Source organism: Lepus europaeus, chromosome 16 (assembly GCF_033115175.1).
Source record: "Lepus europaeus isolate LE1 chromosome 16, mLepTim1.pri, whole genome shotgun sequence".
NCBI classification, from domain to species: domain Eukaryota; kingdom Metazoa; phylum Chordata; class Mammalia; order Lagomorpha; family Leporidae; genus Lepus; species Lepus europaeus.
Window position 1 is genome coordinate 40,281,392 of NC_084842.1, and position 24,210 is coordinate 40,305,601.

General features: G+C 39.1%; 1 protein-coding gene across 5 annotated transcripts in view; it reads left to right on the plus strand.

The window, feature by feature from the left end:
• The window catches only part of NEK1 (NIMA related kinase 1), a 187,531-nt gene that overhangs the window by 22,156 nt on the left and 141,165 nt on the right, over positions 1 to 24,210 (plus strand). For all 5 annotated transcript variants that reach the window (XM_062213273.1, XM_062213274.1, XM_062213275.1 and 2 more), the window contains 6 exons: positions 3,051 to 3,118; positions 3,249 to 3,335; positions 5,016 to 5,070; positions 6,617 to 6,817; positions 10,915 to 10,975; positions 14,365 to 14,516. In XM_062213273.1, the coding sequence (XP_062069257.1) occupies positions 3,051 to 3,118; positions 3,249 to 3,335; positions 5,016 to 5,070; positions 6,617 to 6,817; positions 10,915 to 10,975; positions 14,365 to 14,516 (624 nt within the window). The remainder of the gene's footprint in view (positions 1 to 3,050; positions 3,119 to 3,248; positions 3,336 to 5,015; positions 5,071 to 6,616; positions 6,818 to 10,914; positions 10,976 to 14,364; positions 14,517 to 24,210) is intronic.

Sequence of the window (24,210 nt, forward strand, 5' to 3'; positions counted from 1 at the left end):
TCTTCTTCTTCTTTTTTTTTTTTTTTTAAAGGCAAAGTTAAAGAAAGATCTTCTTTTTTTTTTTTTTAATTTTCAATTCTCTTTATATACAGAAAATCAGTTTAGTATATATAAAGATTTCAACACTTTGCCCTCACATAGCAACACAAAGTGAAAAAATACTGTTGGAGTACTAGTTATAGCATTAAATAACAGTGTACCGCACATTAATGACAGAGATCCTGCATGATATTTTTTAAAAAAAGATTGATTAATTTTCTATGTAATTTCCAATTTGACACCACGGTTCTTTTTTTCATTTTCAATTATCTTTATATACAGAAGATCGCTTCAGTATATACTAAGTAAAGATTTCATCAGTTTGCACCCACACAGAAACACAAAGTGTAAAAATACTGTTTCAGTACTAGCTATATCATTACTTCACATTGGACAACCCATTAAGGACAGATCCCACATGGGACGTAAGTACACAGTGACTCTTGATGTTGATTTAACAATTTAACACTCTTGTTTATGGCGTCAGTAATCTCCCTAGGCTCTAGTCATGAGTTGCTGAGGCTATGAAAGCCTTTAGGGTTCGCCGACTTCGATCTTATTCTGACAGGGTCATAGTCAAAGTGGAAGTTCTCTCCTCCCTTCAGAGAAAGGTACTTCCTACCTTGATGGCCCCGTTCTTTCCACTGAGATCACACTCGCTGAGATCCTTCATTTAGGTCTTCTTCTTCTTCTTCTTCTTTTTTTTTTTTTTCCAGAGTGTCTTGGCTTTCCATGCCTAAAATACTCTCATAGGCTCTTCAGCCATATCCCAATGCCTTAAGGACTGATTCTGAGGCCAGAGTGCTATTTAGGACATCTGCCATTCTATGAGTCTGCTGTGTCTCCCCCTTCCCATGTTGGATCCTTCTAAAGAGAGATCTTCTGTTTGCTGGTTCACTCCCCAAATGGCTGCAATGTCTGGGGCTGGGCCAGACTGAAGCCAGGAGCTTCATCTGGGTCTCCTATGTGGGTGGCAGGGGCTCAAACACATAGGCCATCTTCCTTGGCTTTTCCCAGGTACATTAACAGGGAACTGGATCTAAAGTGGAACAGCTAGGACTGGAACCAGCACCCATACGGGATGCCAACAATTCAGGCAGTGGCCAAAAAAAAAAAAAAAAAAAAAATTGTATCTCCCCCCACAAAAAAAAAGTTTTGTGTCTCCAAAAAACAAATTTTTTATTTGTATATTTTCCTTTTATTTGAAAGGCAGAGAGAGAGAAAGAAATCTTCCATCTGTTGTGACACGGCCTTGACTAAACAAGTTCAGAGCCGGTGAACTCAAGGGGCTTCCATAGCCTAGACAGCTCATAGCAAGAGTCTCAGGTGATTGCTGACGTCATAAATAAGAGTGCCAATTGTTAAATCAACAACGGGAGTCCCTGGGTACATGCTCCCCACGTAAGATCTCTGTCCCTAATGTGTTTTACTATGAAACGTAAAAACACTACTAGTCGAACAGTACCCTATACCTTGTGCGGTTGTGTGAGTGCAGCCTGTTGAAACTCTTGCTTAGTATATACTAAACTGATCTTCAGTATATGAAGGTAATTGAAAATGAAACTCGATAAAGGGCGGGATGGGAGAGGGAGAGGGAGAGGGGAGGGCCAGGCCACGGGAGGGAGGGAGGTTGGGGGGGGGCACAACAATACAAAAGTTGCACTTTGTAAATTCACATTTATGAAATAAAAAAAAAAAAAAAGAAATCTTCCATCTGTTGATTCACAGCCCAAATACCCACAACAGGCAGGGATGGGCCAAGCTGAAGCCAGGAGCTAGGAACTCAATCTGAGTCTCCCACCTGCTGCCTTGCAGAGTATGCATTCCTTCTTTTCTTATTAGGAAACCATATGCAGACTGAGGTTAAGTAACTTGTTTACAGTCCCTCAGCCCAGTAAGTGGTAGAACCAATATTCAGGAAGCTAGATCCAAACCAGAGAAGCCAGAACTGAATCCAGACACTCTGATATGAGATACAGGTGTTGCAAGCAATGTTTTAATCATTGTGCCAAATACCCACCCTTATTCAGTTTCTTCATGGTATCCTTTGATGCATAAACATTTTCAATGCTGACCAAGTTCAGTTTGTCTTTTTTTTTTTAGTTTGTGCTTTCAATGTCACCTCTAAGAATTGCCTAACAGAAGGGCCTGGACATTTATCCTCTTTTTACTCTAGGAGATACCTAGTTTTACTTTTTATACTTAGATCTAGAATCCGTTTTGAGTTAATTTTTGTGTGTGGTTTGAGGTAGGGAAAAATACTCCTTTGCGTATGGATACTCAGTTATTCTAGCATTGTTTTTAATTTTTTTTTTTAGTTTGGTAATATTACTTAAATTTTTTTTATTGTGTCATATATTTATTTGAGAGGCAGAGACAGAGTGAATTCCTGTCCACTGGTTTATTTCCCAAATGTTCACAATTGCCATGGCTAGGGCATGGCTGGAGATGCCAGCTGTTATTATCAGTTCTCTCACATTTTTGTGACAGGAACCCATTTACTTGAGCCAAAACTGTGGCCTCCTAGGGTCTGCACTGGTGGGAAACTTGAGTCAGGAGCCAGAGCTGGGAATTGCATCATGCACTCCAATATGATACATGAACATTTTAATTGCTAAGCTAAACACCCCTCTCCTGTTTTTCTTTTCTTTTTTTTTAATGGGGTACAATACAATATTTCAACACATACACTACATAAACTGGCAATTACATAAACTGCCAGGCAATTAGTCTTAGTATTTCCTTATCTTTTCTGTGTGTTTGGAATCTACCAGTTTCTCTCTTCTAGTTCTTCTGCTGAACTTAACACATTTTTGTGAACTGTAGTCATCCACTATGCTATATAATACCAAAATCTTCACCTACCTACATTTTGGTACTCAATATCTTGTCTCCTGCTGTTCTCCCACCCCCTAGTATTATTTTTTAACTAGAGTAATTTTTGTGAAAAATTTTGTTAATTCAGAACTGGACTATGACAGTATTTGTGTGTTTTTTTCTGTCTTCCACAGAACATATTCTTAACCAAAGATGGTACGGTACAACTTGGAGATTTTGGAATTGCTAGAGTTCTTAATAGGTAACATCACTATTATGCATTGTTTTGATATGATATCTTCAGTGATATTTTAATCTATAATGAATATGTAATAATTTATAATATCTTTTAGGTATCTTAAATTTCTCCAACAATTTTCTGTTTATTCTAGTACTGTAGAGTTGGCTCGCACTTGCATAGGAACCCCATACTACTTGTCACCTGAAATCTGTGAAAACAAGCCCTATAATAATAAAAGGTATTAAAATGATATCTATTATATATTATTTCCTTTAAATCTTTCAGCTATGCTATATTTATTAACCTTAAGAATACTATTCTAAAAAAGGATACTGTTGTAAAAATTAATAGTATACATATGTAAACATATTTGTACACATAAAATATTTTTTAATATCTGGTTAAGATAATTTTAAAAAGGCATTTTCTTGCTGAAGGAACTGTAGAATCACTATTATGTAAGTTATAATTGGAAATAGAATGCTTTCTTTGGTCTTAACTCTTTGTAACAGTCACTCCCCATTGAATTATAGCTGCTATATACTGAGTATTTAATAACTGCCAGGCACTGATGTTTTTTAAATTTTGTTTTTAAATATTTATTTATTTGAAAGGCGATCTATAGAAAGAATGAGATCTTCCATCCACGGGTTCACTCCCCAAATGGCCTCAATGGCCAAAGCTGGGCCAGGCCCAAGCCAGGAATGAGGTGCTTCTTCTGAGTCTCCCACGTGGGTGAAGGGGACAAAGCACTTGGGCCATCTTTCACTGCTTTCCCAGGCACATTAGCAGGGAGTTGGATCAGAGTGGAGGAGCTGAAACTCGAACTGGTGTCATACGGAATGGTAGCACCACAGGTGGTGGTGGCTTTACCTACTGTGCCATAGCACTGGCCCCCCGGCATTGATTTGCATGCTTTCTATGTATTAACTCTTCATCTTCACAATAATTTTGTGAGATGTAGGTATTCATCATTCCTCCTTTGCTTATTAGGAAACCAGATGCAGAGCGAGGTTGAGTAACTTCTTTATAGTGCCTCAGTCCAGTCAGTGGTAGAATTAGTGAGCTGTCATATGGCCAACAGTTTGTGTGATATGTGGGTGGGAAAAGCAATCCTGCCATTGAATATGTCACGCTTTATTTTCTGTCTCTCTTTCTGATTGAAAAATTCCAACCAAGAAACATCCATCTTTTGAATGTTCCAGGTTTCTTTCAAATTATTTTCAGTAAATTAACATTTTTATGTTAATTAAAATATTATGTTGCTTTTATAATGCTTTTGAAAATAATAGAATTTTGCAAATAATTGAATAAAGCAGTTTGATTTTTGCAAAATAAAAATAGGTAAATAGAATATATATGAAATTTTGTTCTTTTAAATATAGTTTCTTTTTTATGTTTTTTAAGAGACTGACTTATTTATCTGAAAGGCAGAGTTATAAAGAGGCAGAGGCAGATAGAGGGAGATTCCTCCCACTGGTTCACTCCCCAAATGGCTTCAGTGGGTGGAGCTTCTTCCCAGTCTCCCATGTGGGTGCAGGTGCCCCAACTAGTTGGATCATCTTCCACTGCTTTCCCTGGTCCATTAGCAGGGAGCTGGGTTGGGAATGAAGCAACCAGGACACAAACCAGTGCCCATTTGAGATGCCAGCACTGTAGGCCACAGCTTTACCTGCTACGCCACAGTGCCAGCCCCAAGTTTCCTTAATAAAACCTTCAAATATTGTTTGAGCAGCTACTATTTTTCTATTTTGAGATAGCTGTTTTTGTCATTGGTTATGATTAAAATTTTGAGTGTTACAAGCTTTATGGAACACATATTTTTCTAAGGCATTTTATGCTATTTATGTTTCCTTTAAATGAAAGACTTTTAAAGTAGATTTTGATTGGGGGAATTTCTCATTTTTCTTTTCTCTAGCGACATTTGGGCTCTAGGCTGTGTCCTTTATGAAATGTGTACACTTAAGCATGCAGTAAGTAGAAATTTCTGATATATTTTTAAAATTATTTCAAAATATTATGTCATATATCATGACTCTATGTGGTAGAAATTCTTCTCTAAGTCAGTTTTTTTTTAATTTCTTGTCTTTCTGAAGTATAATTTTGATTGCGTTTCTACTAATATGTAAGTTACATGTTTATTATTACAATATTTGATACTTTTTTCCCAAAATTATTCCTGAGAGAAATAAATTTTGTTCTTTTTTTATGTTAAATACATTTGTGAATTTGATGTTTAGCTTAAAAGTTTTTTTGAGTTTAGAATTGAAGTAATTTAGGTAACTTTGTACAACATACCTGTCATGGGATTTTATCCATTTAAATGGATTGTAATTTATAGTGTTTAAAATTTTTGCTTTTGAGACTTTTTGAAATTGCTAATAAGCAACACTAAAAAAGAAGAGTTGTTGTCTTAAACAGGCTTATTTTTACATTTCAAAATTCCTTTTTAATGTTTCTCCATGATTAAGCCAAATATTTTCTGTATATAAAATTTCAGAAAGATACATAAAAATGTAAAGAAATGAGTGCATATCATCAATGATGTTTCTAACCAGTATAAGTACTTATAATAGTTTGTTGTTTCTCCCCAGGCTTTTTTCTAGATTAACATATAAAATGTAATTTTAGTATTTTCCCCTCCCCATAAATTTGATTATACTGTATTGGCATTTTTATAGCACATTTGTATTGTTGTGTCTTGTGTATATTTGTAAGTGTTTTCATTGTCATTGTTTTTATTGTTTCTGTGTTGCTTATTTAAAAGAATTGGTCAGTTTTTTATTAACACAATCATTTTAGATTTAAAATAGGTTTTTATTTCTTTTAAACATTTTCTCTCTCTTTTTTTTTAAAAGACTTACTTATTTGAAAGATAGAGTTAGAGACAGAGAGAGAGAGAGGGAGAGAGAGAGAGATCTTCTATCTGTTGATTCACTCCCCAGATGACTGCAACAGGCAGTGTGGGGCTTTATTGATAAAGCTTGTATACCTCCTTGGAATATTTACTGCATTGCTGATTCAATAGCTTTTGGGAGCATCACACATAGTAATGGTCACTGTCTAAGAGGGAATTAGTAGTTTTATTTATTGTATTTTCCCTAGTTCTACGGTTAATTTCTTGTTCTAGTCATTACAACAAAGACACAGGGCAACAGGTCATAAATGAAGACTACTAGGTGGTTGGTTTTTTTTCCTCTTTGTGGTTCTTTAGCCCTAATTTTGCTGCCTTTTTAATCGTTATCATCTTGATTATTATCAGGGTTTATTGAAATCTTTAATTAATATCTGCATACCATCTTCTAGCACTATGAATACAAATTACTCATATCAAATTATAACATTTTAATTTTTGAGGACTGATATTCCCTTTGAAATGTGTTTATAGATAACCAAGTAAACCTTGCTCTAGAAAACACATACTGATTATTTGGAAGAGGATTATATTTCTCATTGCTGAAATTCCTAGTTTCAATTTATGTATGTTTCATATGTGTTGATATATTTTCTGGATTTTAGTTTGAAGCTGGCAATATGAAAAACTTGGTACTGAAGATAATATCTGGATCTTTTCCTCCTGTGTCATTGCATTATTCCTATGATCTCCGCAGTTTGCTCTCTCAGTTATTTAAAAGAAATCCTAGGGATAGACCATCAGTCAACTCCATATTGGAGAAAGGTTTTATAGCCAAACGCATTGAAAAGTTTCTCCCACCTCAGGTATGTATTTTTTTTTTTTTTACTTTGTAGTTAAAAATCAAGCAGTAGGTTTATGGTGCATAACTAGGACTGCCCTCTGTTTTTGAGGACATCATATCTGGAGCTTGGCAGTAGGGTGCCTTTCTCACTTTCCCTTCCATTCTTATATAACTCTTTTTCTTCCTGTTTACTTTCCAGTTGTGCATCATTCCACTTAGCCATTCTACCGTTTTGTGCTTCACTTTATTTACTTGTGAACAGTAGGTTTATAAATAAATCTGTGTCGTGAGATTGTTGTCAGAATTAAATGTGGTAATAACAAAGTAATTAATGTCTATCACATGAATGCTCAAGCTATTTAGTGTATACTAATTATTACCAACGTAACAATTTTTTATGCTAATAAATCTAATGCTAACATAAGTTGCACAATTGTATTTCATTTGATAGAAAATTATTGGAAAGCATTGTTAAATGGGTATGTGTATCTATACATACTAGATTTTTGATTCATAATTTTACCTCTGTTACATATAAGGGATCTTAAAAAAGTTCATGGAAAATGCATATTGTGAAAAAAACTGTACATGCATTTCAAAAATTTTATTGCACCAAAATAAATGTCTTTTAATTCCACTTTTCTCAAACTTTTGGGAGTACTCTTGTATAGGTTCATACTAAATATTTGTAGAATTGGATTTTAATTTGGCAAGATTTATAAGATGCTCTATCAAATCAGTTGACATATTATTCATAAAATTATGATCCCCTGAAATTAAAATTATCTTATTTATTATAGCCTTTACTAATTTAAATAATCAACTGTTAAATGCTGTATAAATAAGATATCAAGCAAAATTATGATTTTGCTATTACTTTGCATATTTTGGAGAAGATAAAGAAATGCCATATGTACATCTAACTTAGTATTACATTTTTGTGAACAAATACTTTGCAGAAAGTGGAGATGTGGATTTAGAAAATAATACCAAGAGAATGTGTTCGTAAGCAAGAAAGCCAATTAAAATTTGGAGGTTAAAGGTTACTTGTATAGTACATAGCAACAATTCTGAAATGTGGGTGTCTTACAAGACTCCTTTTGTTACAAGTAACATTTGCAAGGACAGTTTATGATGCAGTGTACTATTGTATTTTTGGCAGCTACTAGAGAAGAAACAATAACTTCATTTAATCTTGCTGAGGTTTCCTTCCCCTCATACCAGCAGTTAGGAATTCGGTCTAAAGGCTGAAGCACTGGAATTCAACTTGCTAACAATGATAGGGGAAATATTCAAGCATGAAATATGAAAAATTTATAAGAAAAAGGCAACATATAATTATGAACAAGTGGAGTGTTTGACATTACATGTTTAGTATATTCATAGACCCTTCTTTTGGTATTTAAATACCACTAAGATTTCATTCTTCATGAAAAAATCCTGAATCTTTTTTCTTCAGATTTGTTTTCTACTATATGTATCTTGTTCAATATTTAGGTGATAAGGTTTGTGATACATTTTTTTAAGGCCACAACTTTGAAACAATTTTTGAGCTTTACAGTAACACACAAATGATTATTTATCCTATCACTGTAATTCTCTATACAGTGTTTATGCTTTTTTTTTAATTTACTTGAGAGATAGAGTTACAGACAGAGAGAGGGAGACAGAAAGAAAGGTCTTCCATCCACTGGTTCACTGCTCAAATGGCCACAGTGGCTGGAGCTGAGCTAACCCGTAGCCAGGAGCCAGGATGCAGTAACTTCTTCCTGGTCTTCCATGCAAATGCAGGGCCCAAACTCTTGGGCCATCTTCTACTGCTTTCCCAGGCCATAGCAGGAGAGCTGGGTTGGAAGAGGAGCAGCTGGGACTAGAACCGGGGCCCATATGAAATGCTAGCACTGCAGGCGGAAGATTAACCTATTGCAGCACAGCGCCAGACCTCAGCGTTTACTTTTTTTTTTTTTTTTTTAAGATTTTTATTTATTTATTTGAAAGTCAGAGTTACGCAGAGAGAGAAAGAGAGGCAGAGAGCTGCGCCAGTCTAAAGCCAGGAGCCAGGAGCTTCCTCCAGGTCTCCCACACTGGTGCAGGGGCCCAAAGACTTGGGCTATCTTTTAGTGCTTTCCCAGGCCACAGTAGAGAGCTGGATTGGAAATGGAGCAGCTGAGACTCGAACCGGCGCCCATATGGGATGCCAGCACTAAAGGCTGCGACTTTACCCACTACGCCACAGCGCCAGCCCCAAGTGTTTACTCTTGATAACTAAATTCTCTAAATACTGTCAGCCAAAGCTAGTAGTACCCTATACTCAGTCTTAAGCACCCTGGCAATTTCTTTCTGGGTGTGAATTGACAAATAATGGATAAACTGATTCATTAGGAATATAGTTACTGTCCAATAGAACACTCTGTGATGAGAAAAGGGTTTTGTATCTACATTGTCCTATACTTTAGCCACTAGCCACATGTGGTTATTGAACACCTGAAATGTGGCTGGTAGGCTGAGGAACTGAATTTTTAAGTATATTTACTTTAACTTTTAATTTAAATAGCTACATATGGCTATGACTACTTTATTGGACAGTGCAATGTAGAGATTCTGGAATTTTCTTGGATTCTGCATGCCCATCTCAATTCACATGAGCATCCTTCCAGAAAATAAAAACTCTTACTCAAGCAATGGAAGAAATTACTCAAATTTGGGTCAAACTAGAGGTCATAAAGCACCTGTTTTCTTCCAAGAAAAAGGAGAAAATGCATGTGTTCAGAAGAGGAAGCTTATTCGTACGGTTGATCTGAATTACCTGTGAACCAGGCTTTTGCTAAAGTACAAAGATTCTCATAAAAATCACATAGAGGGCATAACTGGGTCCAGCCATCACTATCTTTGTTTCAGTAATCATGAGGTGAAGCCCAAGAATTCATATATTTAATAAGTTCCAGGTTCACATATTTAATCAGCTAATTGATACTGCTGGTATCAGATTTTGAGAACCAATGGGGGCCAGCGCTGTGGTGCAGTGGGTTAATGCCCTGACCTGAAGCACTGGCATCCCATATGGGTACTGGTTCGAGATCCGGCTGCTTCACTTCTGATCCAGCCCTCTGCTATGGCCTGGGAAAGCAGTAGAAGATGGCCCAAGGGCCCCTGCACCTGCATGGGAGACCCTGAAGAAGCTCCTGGCCATTGAGGCCAATTGGGGAGTGAACCAGCGGATGGAAGACTTCTCCCTCTCTCTGCCTCTTCTCTCTCTCTGTAATTCTGACTTTCAAATACATAAATCTTTAAAAAAGAAGGAGAGAGAGAACCAGTGCTTTAGGGGGTTCACTAATATAAAAGGTGGCCATCTCAAGTCATGGTTTTTTAACTGTGTAGTGTCTGTTCTGGTTTTACTGTAGGGATATTTCCTCCATCAGGCCTCAGATTTCTGCCTTTCCTATCTTTAGCCAGTAAGAAAAAACAAACTTAAACTGAGTTAAATGATTGTCATAGTTTTGCACTTCAGGAAGGCAAAAACAGAGTAAAGAGAAAATTATTCACAGGAACTGTGAATGATTTTTGCTTCTCACAATATAGTTATACATTCGGTGAATAGGTAATAGAGAGGGTGTTTATAGTAATATTAAAAAAGATACTTGTTAAGTATCCAATAACATTGATAATCATGAGTGTGAACTCATTGGAGATGTGGAGAGGATTCAGAGTAATGTTAATATTCATGAAAAGTTATTTTGAGAGAGGTTTTTAAAACCAAGTGGTTTTAGTGCAGTTGTGAAGAAATGAGGGATATGTATGCACACAGACTGCAGAGTTTATTCCAGAGAGGTGGTTGTACTACATTGCTGATGTAGGGACCAGGTAAATGGTGCAGGGAAACCTACATGGTACATTAGAGTAAGAAGAAGGCTTGTCTAGAGAAGTAAAAGTAAATCAGTAGGATTAGGAGAGAGTTGGCGTGAAAGGAATTTGCTGAATAGATTACTTGATTTTAATTAGTACAGTTTAATTAACAGCATAAATAATGACTGAAAAAGGAAAGAATGTATTCTGATTAATACATAATGAATAAGCTTTTATTTTGGAAATTTAACACCTTTTTGTTTCTTTTAATCTAAGCTTATTGCAGAAGAATTTTGTCTAAAAACATTTTCAAAGTTTGGAGCACAGCCTGCACCATGTAAGTGAGATTTAATAGGAAGCCTTTTCATTTATTTGCAGTATTCAAGTCTAATCATCCTAAAAATATATGTTGATGTAATAAGCTGGGATAATTGTGTAGGGTAAATTAAATCTAGAGGTAATGCATGTTAAAATTCTTTATGATATAGTGTGATGAATAAAATACATTTATGATAAATTAATAAAATTTTCATTTCTTGTCTCTTTTTGGTCTATCTTATTTAAATAAAATATTGCTTGAAACATATATATATATCATATGCTTAGCTGGTATATATATATTTGAGAACATTGTTATAAAATATTAAAATGTACAATTTAGATGTAAATATTTTTTAATTTTAAAAGGTCTTATTTTTTAAGAAGTAAATAGTACATAGTTCATTTTTTTTCCCTAAGATTTATTTATTTGAAAGGCAGAGTTAGAGAAAGAGAGAGAGAGAGATCTTCTGTCTTTTGATTTGCTTCCCAGATGACTGCAATAGCCAGGGCTGGGCTGGTCTGAAGCCCGGAGCCAGGAGCATCTTCTGGTCTCCTACTTAGGTAGCAGGGCCCAAGCACTTGGACCATCTTACGCTGCTAAGCCATAACTGGCACCCACATGGGATGCTGGCATCACAGGCCGGAGGCTTTATCCACTGTCACAATGCTGCTTCCATGTTTTTAGTTTTTAACAGATTCAATATAGTTCATAGATATAATACTAAGATTATGATATTCCAATCCCTTCCATTCCCTCCCTCCCACTCTTCCTTTTTTCCTTCCTTTTCTTTCATTTTTGAAATATGTGAAATGTTTTTCTTTGAGAAGTACAAGTACTTTATAGTCTAAAAATTTTTAAGAAAATTCATGTGAAATCAAGCATTTCACTAAGGATAATTTCCTTTTAGAAATTAACATATTTTTGGGATTGTGGATGTTATTTAGTATGAATATTATATACATATATCTGAGAGGAAATTATTTTTTTCCATATAGAGTGAATTCAGAGTAGATTTCAAACATCAGTGGAGATTACTTAAGATATGAGGAGTATATGGTTTTACAGACATAATGCTTTGCATATTTTATTGCATTTTGAGCTTGAATAAATTAACTAAATAGCATGTCATAAAAATGAGTCCATGTAAGCTGGAAGTGATATGGCAGTGTTTTCAGGAAGCCTAATTGCTCTTCTTTTTTTAAATTAACATTGTTGATTTACTTACTTTTTTTTTTTTTTTAAATTTGAAAGGCCAAGAAAGAAAGAGGCAAGGATCTCCCATTTTTGCCACAATTTACTCCCCAAATGCCCATAAATCTGGGAATTCAATCCTAGTCTACCACGTAGGAGGCAGGAACCCAACTAGTTGGGCCATCATCTGCTGCCTTCCAGAGTATGCAATAACAGGAAGCTGGAATTGGGAGCAGAACCCAAGTGGCATCTTAAGAACCATGCTAAATGCCCTCTCCTGCCCTTGTTAAAGACCCTTCGCTTAGTTTCTTTCTGTCATTGTGTGGACATCATCAGTCACTAATCAGTTGAGTTTAGACAAAGTTCAGAAGAGACCAAGACACAGCAGAATCTCTTTCAGCAGTCAAATTTGCTAAGAAGTCAGTTCCTAATCAAAAGCTGCCTTGTGTCAAAAGCCAGAAACACCCGACATAAGCACATTCTCGCCACATGAATATGCCTATGTAGAAATTAAAAAGTTATCTTTTGTGAGAAAAGTTGAGTCAATGAAATGTTTAATAGTATACGGCTAAAATAGGAATGATACTGCTTATAAATACTTAGTGGACTCCAGCCCTCTACATTAAACTTCGTGCTAGAGGTATCCTTTACCCTGAGACTAAAATATATTAAGAAATCGGATAAATAATTCTTCCTTGGGAAGTAGACAGGAACTACATATTTATGTATCTCCTAGGAGTTTTCATTTTTATGATTTTGTGCATCTAGTCCCTTTTCTGGCATTGACAGCATATGGGTGATCCAAAGCCAGGAGCCAGGAGCTTCTGGATCTCCCACGCGGGTGCAGGGTCCCAAGGACTTGAGCCATCTTCCACTGCTTTCCCAGGTCATAGCAGAGAACTGGATCAGAAGTGGAGCAGCCGGGTCTCATATGGGATGCCGGCACTGAAGGTGGCGGCTTTACTCGCTGTGCCACAGCTCCGGCCCTAAATACTGTGTTTTTAAAAAAACACTTTTAAATTCTCATTTTATTTGAAAGAGACAAAGAGAGATTGTCCATCCTCTGGTTCACTCCCCAAATGTCCACAAGAATCAGGACAAAGCCAGGAGTCTGGAACTAAGTCCAGGTCTCTCTCATGGGTGGCAGAGACCCAGGTACTCAGCTGCCTCCAGGGTGTGCACTAGCTGCGCAGGATGTGCATCAGCAGGAAGCTGAATTAGACATGGAGGAGGCAAGACTTGAACCAGGTGCTTGGTGTGGGATATGATATCCTAAGCAGAAACTTAACCACTGTGCCAAATGCCTGTGCTCATGTTTTTGATATAGAGTCCCATCTGGAAAGTTTAACTAATTCATATTCTAACCCAAAAATAAAAAGAGGTACCCATTTCCTAGGATTCTTAGCTATAATGATGGTTTTAAAGTGTTTGTTCTTGACCGGCGCTGCGGCTCAATAGCCTAATCCTCTGCCTGTGGCGCCGGCACACCGGGTTCTAGTCCCGGTCGGGGCGCAGGATTCTGTCCCAGTTGCTCCTCTTCCAGTCCAGCTCTCTGCTGTGGCGCGGGAAGGCAGTAGAGGATGGCCCAAGTCCTTGGGCCCTGTACCTGCATGGGAGACCAGGAGGAAGCACCTGACTCCTGGCTCCTAGCGGCCATTTGGGGGCTGAACCAACGGAAGGAAGACCTTTCTCTCTGTCTCTCTCTAACTAGCTTTGCCTGTCAAAAAAAAAAAGGCTTAAATGCTATCAATAATTGTCAATAATTGTGAGAATGGGGGCTGGCGCTGTGGCACAGTGGGTTAATGCCCTGGCCTGAAGCGTGGACATCCCATATGGACGCCGGCTTGAGTCCTGGCTGCTCCACTTCCCGTCCAGCTCTCTGTTATGGCCTGGGAAAGCAGTAGAAGATGGCCCAGCCCTTGGGCCCCTGCACCCGCAGGGGAGACTTGGAGAAAGCTCCTGGCTCCTGGCTCCTGGCTTCAGATTGGCGCAGCTCCTGCTGTTGCGGCCAACTAGGGAATGAACCAGCGGATGGAAGACTTCTCTCTCTGTCTGCCTCTCCTCTCTCTGTGTAACTCTGACTTTCAAATAAATAAATAGATCTTTAAAAAAAAATAATCATGAGAATGGAAAAGTGCTAACTTGAAGAATTTTTCAAGTAAAGGTTTAATATGAATAACTGCTGGAAAAAATTCTTTTTGTTTTTCATGTAGCTAAAAGACCAGCTTCAGTACAAAGCCTGGCTTCAGTTATGCCTGCCCAGAAAATTACAAAGCCAGCTGCTAAATATGGAGTGCCTTTAACATATAAGAAACATGGAGATAAAAAATTGCCTGAAAAGAAGCCACTCCAGAAACATAAACAGGTATGTGAATTAGTAAGAAATTCAGTTTAGCCTAATATATCACAGCTTAATTCATAGGATTATTTTATTAAGTTCCTGAGGAACATTGCTATTTCTGCTTCACCAGTATTCTTAAAATTAAGCCTTACATGAAAAGCCAAGACACTATGATAAAAAAAAAAAATGACCTAAATGAAAGATTTCTGTGAGTGAGATCCCAGCAGAAAGAACGGGCCATAAAAGAAGGAGGTACCTTTCTCTGAAGGGAAGAGAGAACTTCCACTTAGACGAGGGCCTTGTCTAAATAAGATTGGAGTTGGCAAACTCGGGAGGCTTCCATATCCTTGGCAGCTCATTACAAGAGCCTCTGGTGATTACTCATGCCATGAATAAGAGTGTCAGTTGTTAAATCAACAACAGGAGTCACTATGCACTTACTCCCCATGTAGGACCTCTGTCCTTAATGTGTTGTACTATGTGAATTAATGGTAAAACTAGTACTCAAACAGTACTTTATACTTTGTGTTTCTGTGTGGGTGCAAACTGTTGAAATCTTTACTTAGTATATACTAAATTGATCTTATGTATATAAAGATAATTGGAAATGAATCTTGATGTAAATGGGATGGGAGATGGAGTGGGAGATGGGATGGTTGTGGGTGGGAGGGAGGTTATGGGGGGAAAAAGCCACTATAATCCAAAAGTTGTACTTTGGAAATTTATATTTATTAAATAAAAGTTAAAAAAAAATCTGTTAATAAAAGAAATTAAGCCTTAGAGGAATTATGAAAAAAATTAAGTAGATATCTTTTATTTGATTTGTTTTGTTTTTTATTATTTGACAGGTAGAGTTACAGACAGTGAGAGAGAGAGACAGAGAGAAATGTCTTTCTTGCATTGGTTCACTCCCCAAATGGCCGCCACAGCCAGAGCTACACCAATTCGAAGCCAGGAGCCAGGTGCTTCCTCCTGGTCTCCCATGTGGGTGCAGGGCCCAAGCACTTCGGCCATTCTCCACTGCCCTCCCAGGCCACAGCAGAGAGCTGGACTGGTAGAGGAGCAACCAGGACTAGAACCTGGAGCCCATATGGGATGCCGGTGCCGCAGGCAGAGGATTAACCAAATGAGCCACGGCTCAGCCCCCTTAAGTAGATATCTTAAGTAAAATGGTACAATAGAAAGGAAGTGACATTATAAATGAAATCACTTCTGAACAACCTAAGCATAACCATTTGGGTCTTTTTGTATGTAAAAGAAGTAATATCCGTGATATACTTGGTAAAAAGCCAAAAAAATTTTGTATTTGAAAATTCACATTCAAATAAGTCCAATTGTGACACTGGGATATAACAATCTGCTGGTGTATTTCAGATAAAAAACAATTAAATCCTGTGACATTTAAGTGATATGCCTAAGAACACATAGTGTTAGTTTCAGGAATTTGGTATTTTCTTCCTGTCTTTAGTATATGGGACCTGTTTTGTTTGGGACTACATATACACACACATACATATATAGATATTTATGATGTATAGACCATGTTGTAAGAAAAACATCATAGTAGGAATTATAAGTCACTTTGGTTCAGATGATCATAAAGTAGTTCAGAATGATTATTGTAAATCCATCTCTCTTTTTTTTGAGATTTATTTATTTGAGAGGCAGAGTTACAGCGAAAGGGAAGACAGAGAGTTCTTCCATCCCTAGGCAATGGCCAGAGCTGGGCCAATCTGAAGCCAGGTACCAGGAGATTCTTCTTGGTCTCCCACGTGGGTGCAAGGGCCCAAGCACTTGGGCTGTCTTTTGCTGCTTTCTTGGGCCATTAGCAGAGAGATGGATTGGCAGTGGAGCAACTGGCTCCCATATGGGATGGTGGTGCTATAGATCCAGGCTTACCTACTGTGCCACAGTGCCGGCCCCTGTAAATCCATCTTTAATTTATGTAAGTCAGCATTGAGTCAGGAGACAAAAACCACACAATAATTTTTAAAAAAGATTTATTTATTTGAAAAGCACAGTTAGACAGGGGAGTGGAGAGAGAGAGATCTTTCTTCTAATAGTTCACTCCCCAAATGGCTGCAACAGCCAGGACTGGGCCAGACACCAAGAGCTAGGAGCTTCATCCAGGTCTCCCACATGTGTACAGGGGTGCAAGCACTTGGACCATATTCTGCTGCTTTTCCAGGCGCATTAATGGGGAGCTGGATCAGAAGTGGAACTGCTGGGATTTGAACCAGCACACACACAGGATACCATTGCTGTAGGCAGTGGCTTAACCCGCTGCACCATGGTGCTGGCCCCATGGAATAATTTGAACAGGAAAAAATTTAATATAAATAATTAACTATTTTTGAAGAATTAATCTTTAAGAAGTAAAAGGAATTCACAATTCAGAAATTGCAGCTGTAGGAAGCAGGTGCTACTCCTAGTGCTGAGGCAGAGTTCTCAAAAAAGGAAGAAATTTTTTAAGATTCTTCAACCTCATCCTTTTTTAAAGATTTATTTATTTATTTATTTATTTGAAAGTCAGAGTTACACAGAGAGAGGAGAGGCAGAGAGAGAGGTCTTCCATCCACTGGTTCACTCCCCAAATAGCCACCTCAGCCGAAGCTGCGCCGATCAGAAGCCAGGAGCTAAGAGCTTCTTTCGGGTCTCCCACATTGGTGCAGGGGCCCAAGGGCTTGGGCCATCTTCTACTGCTTTCCTAAGCTACAGCAGAGAGCTGGATTGGAAGTGGAGCAGCCGGGACTCAAACCGGCTCCCATATGGGATGCCAGCACTGCAGGTGGCGGTTTTACCCACTATGCCGCAGAGCCAGCCCCTCAACCTCATCATTAAGGCTGAGGTTCAGACTTGATTAGGGAGGTTATGGCTGTAGTCCACTAGATAGTAGAGGTCTTTTTTTTTTTTTTTTTTTTTTGACAGAGTGGACAGTGAGAGAGAGAGACAGAGAGAAAGGTCTTCCTTTTCCGTTGGTTCACCCCCCAGTGGCCGCTGCGGTCAGCGCGCTGCAGCTTGCACACTGCGCTGATCCGAAGTCAGGAGCCAGGTGCTTCTCCTGGTCTCCCATGCGGGTGCAGGGCCCAAGCACTTGGGCCATCCTCCACTGCCTTCCCGGGCCACAGCAGAGAGCTGGACTGGAAGAGGAGTAACCGGGACAGAATCCGGCGTCCTGACCGGGACTAGAACCCAGGGTGCCGGCGCCGCAGGTGAAGGATTAGCCTATTGAGCCGCGGTGCTGGCCATATAGTAGAGTTCTTAAAGCTGCCATAGTCTAAGAATAGTAAATAGCAAACTGTTGGGAACTGATGAAATGGCCTGGGAAACTGCCTGGGCTCGGAGGTTGGTTGGAACCATTGAACTCACTGAGAAGATTGCTGGGATTCTGGGGGCAACTTGCTGAACTCTTTGAGAAGCAAGCTGAGATGTGGCTAGGGCATCAGCAAAGTTCCATAGGAAGCTGTCATTAGGGGTGCTGCTGAAATTCACAGGGGTGCTGTGAGGAGCACTGGCAGAACTCTGCTGGAAACTGCCTGCAGTGATGAGTGCCCTGTGTGTCCCAGATGCTGTAGTAACAAGAAGAAAGAAAATTCTTGAACCAGAAAGAGAAGCTCTTTCCTTTTACAGTGTTCTTACATCTCTTGACAGAGCAAGATGGTTTTGTATTGGCAAAGCAAAGAAGAAATGTTGATAGTGTTTGGCTTCAGTATCACAGGCAGGGCAATGAAGGTATATTTGGAGCTTAGGGCAATATAATAACTGGAACCAATTTTATCTATTTTTTCTTTTGTTATATTGCATTTATTCAGGTGTAAGTGGGCCAACTCTACCATTTTTTTTTTACTTTTTTTCTCTTTGCTTTAGTCACCACAGGAAGCCTAGGGCTCCGGGCTTTCCTTTAGTACTTGGTCTCTCATCTCCTTAAGATCCTGGTCATACCCTGATTCGCAACTATCCCTTCTGCATAGTTTCCTAAACTCTACCACAAAGTTCTCTTACAAAACATCATCAGCAAACCTCCAATTAGCAAAAAATTCTAAACTTCTAAAGATTATCTTCACCTTTTTTGTTCCCAAACCTGACTTGTCCCTGCACACGTTCTTCTGCAGGTCTCTCAGTGGCTATTTTCTCTCTAATCCCTTCATATCACTGGGTTTAGAGGTAGAATGAAGGAGGTGATTCCCTTATTTCTCATTGACAGACTCTCCCTGTGCCTTATACTCACCCCATCCCCATTTTAATGCTTTTTATTCTAAACTGCTGCTTCTCAACAGTGTCATAATCCTTGGTTATTTCAGTATCCAAAAAGATGATATTTCCTGTTGTATATGACCTTTTATTTTCGTGATCATTTTCTTTCAGTTATCTTAAAGCCTCCCACCTTACCTGAGAACGGTCATAAATAGTTATACCATTTAATGTGTCATCGTCATTACAGGTTGAATATCTGTTGTCTGAATGTTTGAGACCAGAAGTGTTTCAGATCTTGGAGGGGTGTGTGTGTGGGTGTGTGTGTGTGTGTGCATCTGAAAGGCAAAGGCAGAGTTAGAGATAGGGAGAGACAGAGAGAGAGAGATCTTTTTACTGATTCACTCCCCAAATGGCTGCAATGGCTAGGGCTGGACCAGGGCAAAGCCAGGAGCCAGGTACTCCATCCAGAAGTTCCTGCCACTTCCAGATGGGTGGCAGGGGCCCAAGCACTTGGGCCATCTTCTGCTGCTTCCCAGGTACATTAATAGGGAGCTGGATTGGGAGTAGAGCAGCTTGGACTTGAACCAGCACTCGTATGACCTCCTACACTGCAGTTCTAGCCACAGATTTTTGTTTTTATTTAGCAATATTTGCAGATACAAATAGTGAGATATCTTGGGGTGATGAAATTTATTTGTTTCATTAAAATGTATATTTTATTTGTAGTGCACCTGCCTTTTCACTGTGACCTATTATTTGAGGTCAAGTGTCAATTTTCCACTTATGGCATGATGGCATGATGTCAGGTCTTTTTGTGTTTAGAACTTTTCAGATTTGGCATATTTTTTTTTAAGAAAGGACATTCACATTTAAAAAAAAAAAGATTTATTTTTATTTATTTGAAAGACAGAGTTACAGAGAGAGGCAGAGAAAGGTCTTCCGTTTGCTTGTTCACTCCCCAAAGGCTGCAACAGCTGGAGTTGAGCCAATCCAAAGCCAGGAGCTTCTCCTGGGTCTCCCATGGAGGTATATGGGCCCAAGGACTTGGGTTGTCCTCTGCTGCTTCCCAGGCATATTTAGCAGGGAGCTGGATTGGAAATGGAGTAGCCAGGACTCGAACCAGCACCCATATGGGATGCTGGTGCTGTGGGAAGGCTTTAACCCACTGTGCCTGGGTTAAAAAAGGTCTATCTTTGGGCTAGCACTGTGGCATAGACCTGAACTCCGAATCTGCTACATAGGAGGCAGAGACCCAAGCACTCAAGCCAACTTCTGCAGACCCCCAGGATGCACCAGCAGGAAACTGAATGGGAAGTGGAGTAGCCAGTTTACCAGCTGGCACTCTGATATGGAATGTGGGTATCCCAGTCAGTGGCTTAACTTGCTGTATCACATTACCCACTCCAGAACCTATAATAGTAATTCTTCCTCAGTCTTAAATAGACTTATCTGTAACCTATATTTCTAATGTTTATAGCTTCATTCCTCTAGGAGTCAGCCTCCAAATCTGCTTTGTCACATTTGGATTCATGGATCCTACTAGTTTTTTTCCTGTCTCTCTTCTTGTTTTTATTTTACTTACCTGGTTTAGATTTCATGTGCTCTCATAGTAATTTCCAAGACCTCAACAACCTTGCTCTTTTCTTCATTTATTACAAATAATCTGCCAAAAATTTTACTTGGTGAAATCCAGTCTTTTTCCCCCTTTATGCCTGAACTTGGTAGAGGGATGTGGCTGAAAAATATGTGTGGCTCTCCAACTGGTTGAACTTTATATTTGTAATCAACATTAAATTAGCACCTTCGGACCGCCTTACAGTAGTTCCTCAGAACATTACTCTCCCTTCTGCTTACTCTTCACAAAGACCAAGCCTTACTTCTTATTTCATTGAGAAAAATTGAAAGAATTGAAAAGGGGGCCAGCGCTGTGGTGTAGCAGGTAAAGCTGCCGCGTACAGTGCCGGCATCCCATATGGGCGCCAGTTCAAGTCTTGGCTGCTCCACTTCCAATCCAGCTCTCTGCTATGGCCTGGGAAAGCAGTAGAAGATGGCCCATGTCCTTTGGCCCCTGCACCTGTGTGGGAGATCTGGAAGAAGCTCCTGGCTTTGGATCGGCACAGCTCCAGCCGTTGAGGCCATCTGGGGAGTGAACCATCGGATGGAAGACCACCCCCCGCCTCTCTCTGCCCCTGCCTCTTTGTAATTCTGCCTTTCAAATAATTAAATAGATCTTAAAAAAAAAAAATCCCACTTGGTCTCGGTGAAAATATCACCTGCAAATGTCGCTGGGAATATTCACATGCATAATTTTTATCCTCCCAGGGAATAAAACTGCCATTCATGGAGGAGCAGAGTAGTGAGGTGTATTCATCTTTATGTCGTTAGATCAGTAAAGAATACATACTGGGATGGTCTTGTAGAAGCAGAGTTGTTGCATCTCTTGATCCTTTTAGCCTAACTGGAGAGATCAGAAGTATTGGGGAGACTGAATTCATGATGTAACAGAAAGTCCTCACCTTTGAATGGGATTGTAGCCAAGTTTATAATCTGAGTTTTCAAATGGCTGATAGAATTCAATAATATGTTGGTTTTATTAATGTTTCTTTTTCATTTAATATTTTTTTTTATTTGACAGGTAGAGTTACAGACAGTGAGAGAGAGAGACAGAGAGAAATGTCTTCCTTCGGTTGGTTCACTCCCCAAATGGCCGCTACGGCCGGCGCACTGCACTAATCCAAAGCCAGGAGCCAGGTACTTCCTCCTGGTCTCCCATGCGGGTGCAGGGCCCAAGCATTTGGGCCATCCTCCGCTGCGCTCCCAGGCCACAGCAGAGAGCTGGACTGGAAGAGGAGCAACCAGGACTAGAACCTGGAGCCCATATGGGATGCCGGCGCCGCAAGGCGGAGGATTAACCAAGTGAGCCACGGCGCCGGCCCCTCTTTTTCATTTAATGTTAAGAATATGAGCACAATATTCTGTTGAACTTTCAGATTCCAATTACTAATTCTGAATAATAAATATCCCTCACATATTCTGAAAGATATAGAAATGATTCAGATGATAGTTAAAAATATTTTGGACTTCAGGCAAGGTTGTTGCCCTCAAATATTTTTATGTAGGTAAGCATAATTTTTTAAAAGATTTATTTATTTATTCAAAAGTCAGAGTTACACAGAGATAGGTGAGGCAGAGAGAGAGAGAGAGAGAGAGAGAGAGAAGTCTTCCATTTGATGGTTCACTCCCCAATTGGCCGTAACAGCTGGAGCTGCGCTGATCCGAAGCCGGGAGCCAGGAGCTTCTTCTGGGTCTCCCATGTGGGTGCAGGGGCCCAAGCACTTGGTCCATCTTCCACTGCTTTCCCAGGCCACTGCAGAGAGCTGGATTGGAAGTGGAGCAGCCGGGTCTTGAACCGGCGTCCATATGGGATGCTGGAGCTTCAGGCCAGGGTGTTAACCTGCTGTACCACAGCGCTGGCCCTGGTAAGCATAATTTTCTAAGCCAGACCATTAATAACTAAGTAGTAAACAGCACTTAGGATGTCATACATCTTATTGTAAACATATTTTACTTAAAATTAGATTTCTGTGTAGAACAGTATAAATGTATTTAATGCCACAAAACTGTACACTTAAAAATGGTTATAGTGGTTTATTTCATTAAGTATATTTTACCACAGTAGGAAAAAAAAGGAAAATAAATAGGAAAAAAAGAAGAAATGGCAATCAAATGTGTAAAAAGGTTTTCAGAACTCTCCACAACAGAAAGTATTAAAGGGGAACAATACCAAGTTTCCAAATTATTTTAAATATGACTTTTAACATGTCTTTCTTTGATTTTACATGACTTTAAAAAAAAAGACTTCTTTTTTTAAGAGAAACTCTAAAGCATCTTTTAGATTCAAATTAATGAATTTTTAGATTTTTTAAAAGATTTATTTATTTATTTGAAAAGCAAAATTATAGAGATAGAGTAAGAGACAGTGAGATCCTATATCAGCACTCAAACCAGTGCCCGTGTTGGGATGCTGGAGGTGCAGGCCATGCGTTGTCCTGCTGCATCATGGTGCTGGCCATGAATCTTTGTAATTTTAAAATTTCAACCTTGAAAATGAGAAGTTTATGAGGAAAACTATAACTAATTATTTATATTGTCTGTCACATTTCAATCACTGAATATAAACTGATGCTTATTATCACGTAGCATGTCATCAAAATATTTGCATGTCACAAGACTTTCTTATTCTAGTTCCTATACTAATCAGTTGTCTACCTTTTTAAGAGGCTCTGTTAAAGAACAGTAAATTAAGCCAGCAGAGGGAGCTCCATGAAAATGTATCAGTGTATGGGCTCTGACCTTAAGAAAGAAACAGAATGATATAGTTCTCTATCAGTGTTTTATCATAGTTTTCAGTGTAGAAGTAGTGTTGTGAAAATTCTTGTGTCATCTCAGAGGAACAGCTTGATATTCTTCCCATTTATTTTTCTATCTTAAATGTAAGGAAATATGGAACAACAGAAAATGAATACGATCCTTCTGTATAACTTACCACAGGATACGTAAGTGTCTCCATTAAACATTTCCTTCTTGTTCCACATTATTGTGTGATCTAGGTAAAAACTGATTATTTATAAAAGTATGTTATTGGTTTTGTTTGTTTGTTTGTTTGTTTTTTGACAGGCAGGTTAGATAGTGAGAGAGAGAGACAGAGAGGAAGCTCTTCCTTTTTGCCATTGGTTCACCCTCCAATGGCCGCTGTGGCCGGCGCATCTCACTGATCCGAAGCCAGGAGCCAGGTGCTTCTCCTGGTCTCCCATGTGGGTGACCAAGGACTTGGGCCATCCTCCACTGCCTTCCCAGGCCATAGCAGAGAGCTGGCCTGGAAGAGGGGCAACCGGGATAGAATCCGGCACCCCAACCGGGACTAGAAGCCGGTGTGCCGGCGCCGCAAGGCGGAGGATTAGCCTGTTAAGCCACGGCGCTGGCCAAGTATTTTATTGTTAACAATTATTATCCTACTGTGAGTAGAATACCAACAGGATGATTTTTTCAATAAGGAAAGAACTTTTTGATTCAATAAAAGCAGACCTTTCTGTGGTTTAATTTATGTTAATTATTCTAATGTGATCATTAAAAGATACACATGTATCAATATTACACTGTACCCCATAAATATATACAATTATTGTTTGTCAATAAATTAAAAAAAAGATCTAAAAAAAATGGTCATTTGGGGCTGGTGCTGTGGCATAACAGATTAAGACTCAATTTGCAACTCTCGTATGGGTGCCAGTTTGAGTCCCAGCTGCTATGTTTCCAATCCAGCTTCTTTTTATTGCACCTGGGAACGCAGTTGAAGATGACCCAAGTACATGGGCCACTGCACCCACGTGGGAGACCCTGAAGAAACTCCTGGCTCCTGGCTTCCACCTGGCCGAGGCTGGACTTTACGGCCATTTGGAGAGTGAACCAGCAAATGAAAGTTTGTCTCTCTCTCTCTGTCTCCCTTCCTCTCTCTGTAACTCTG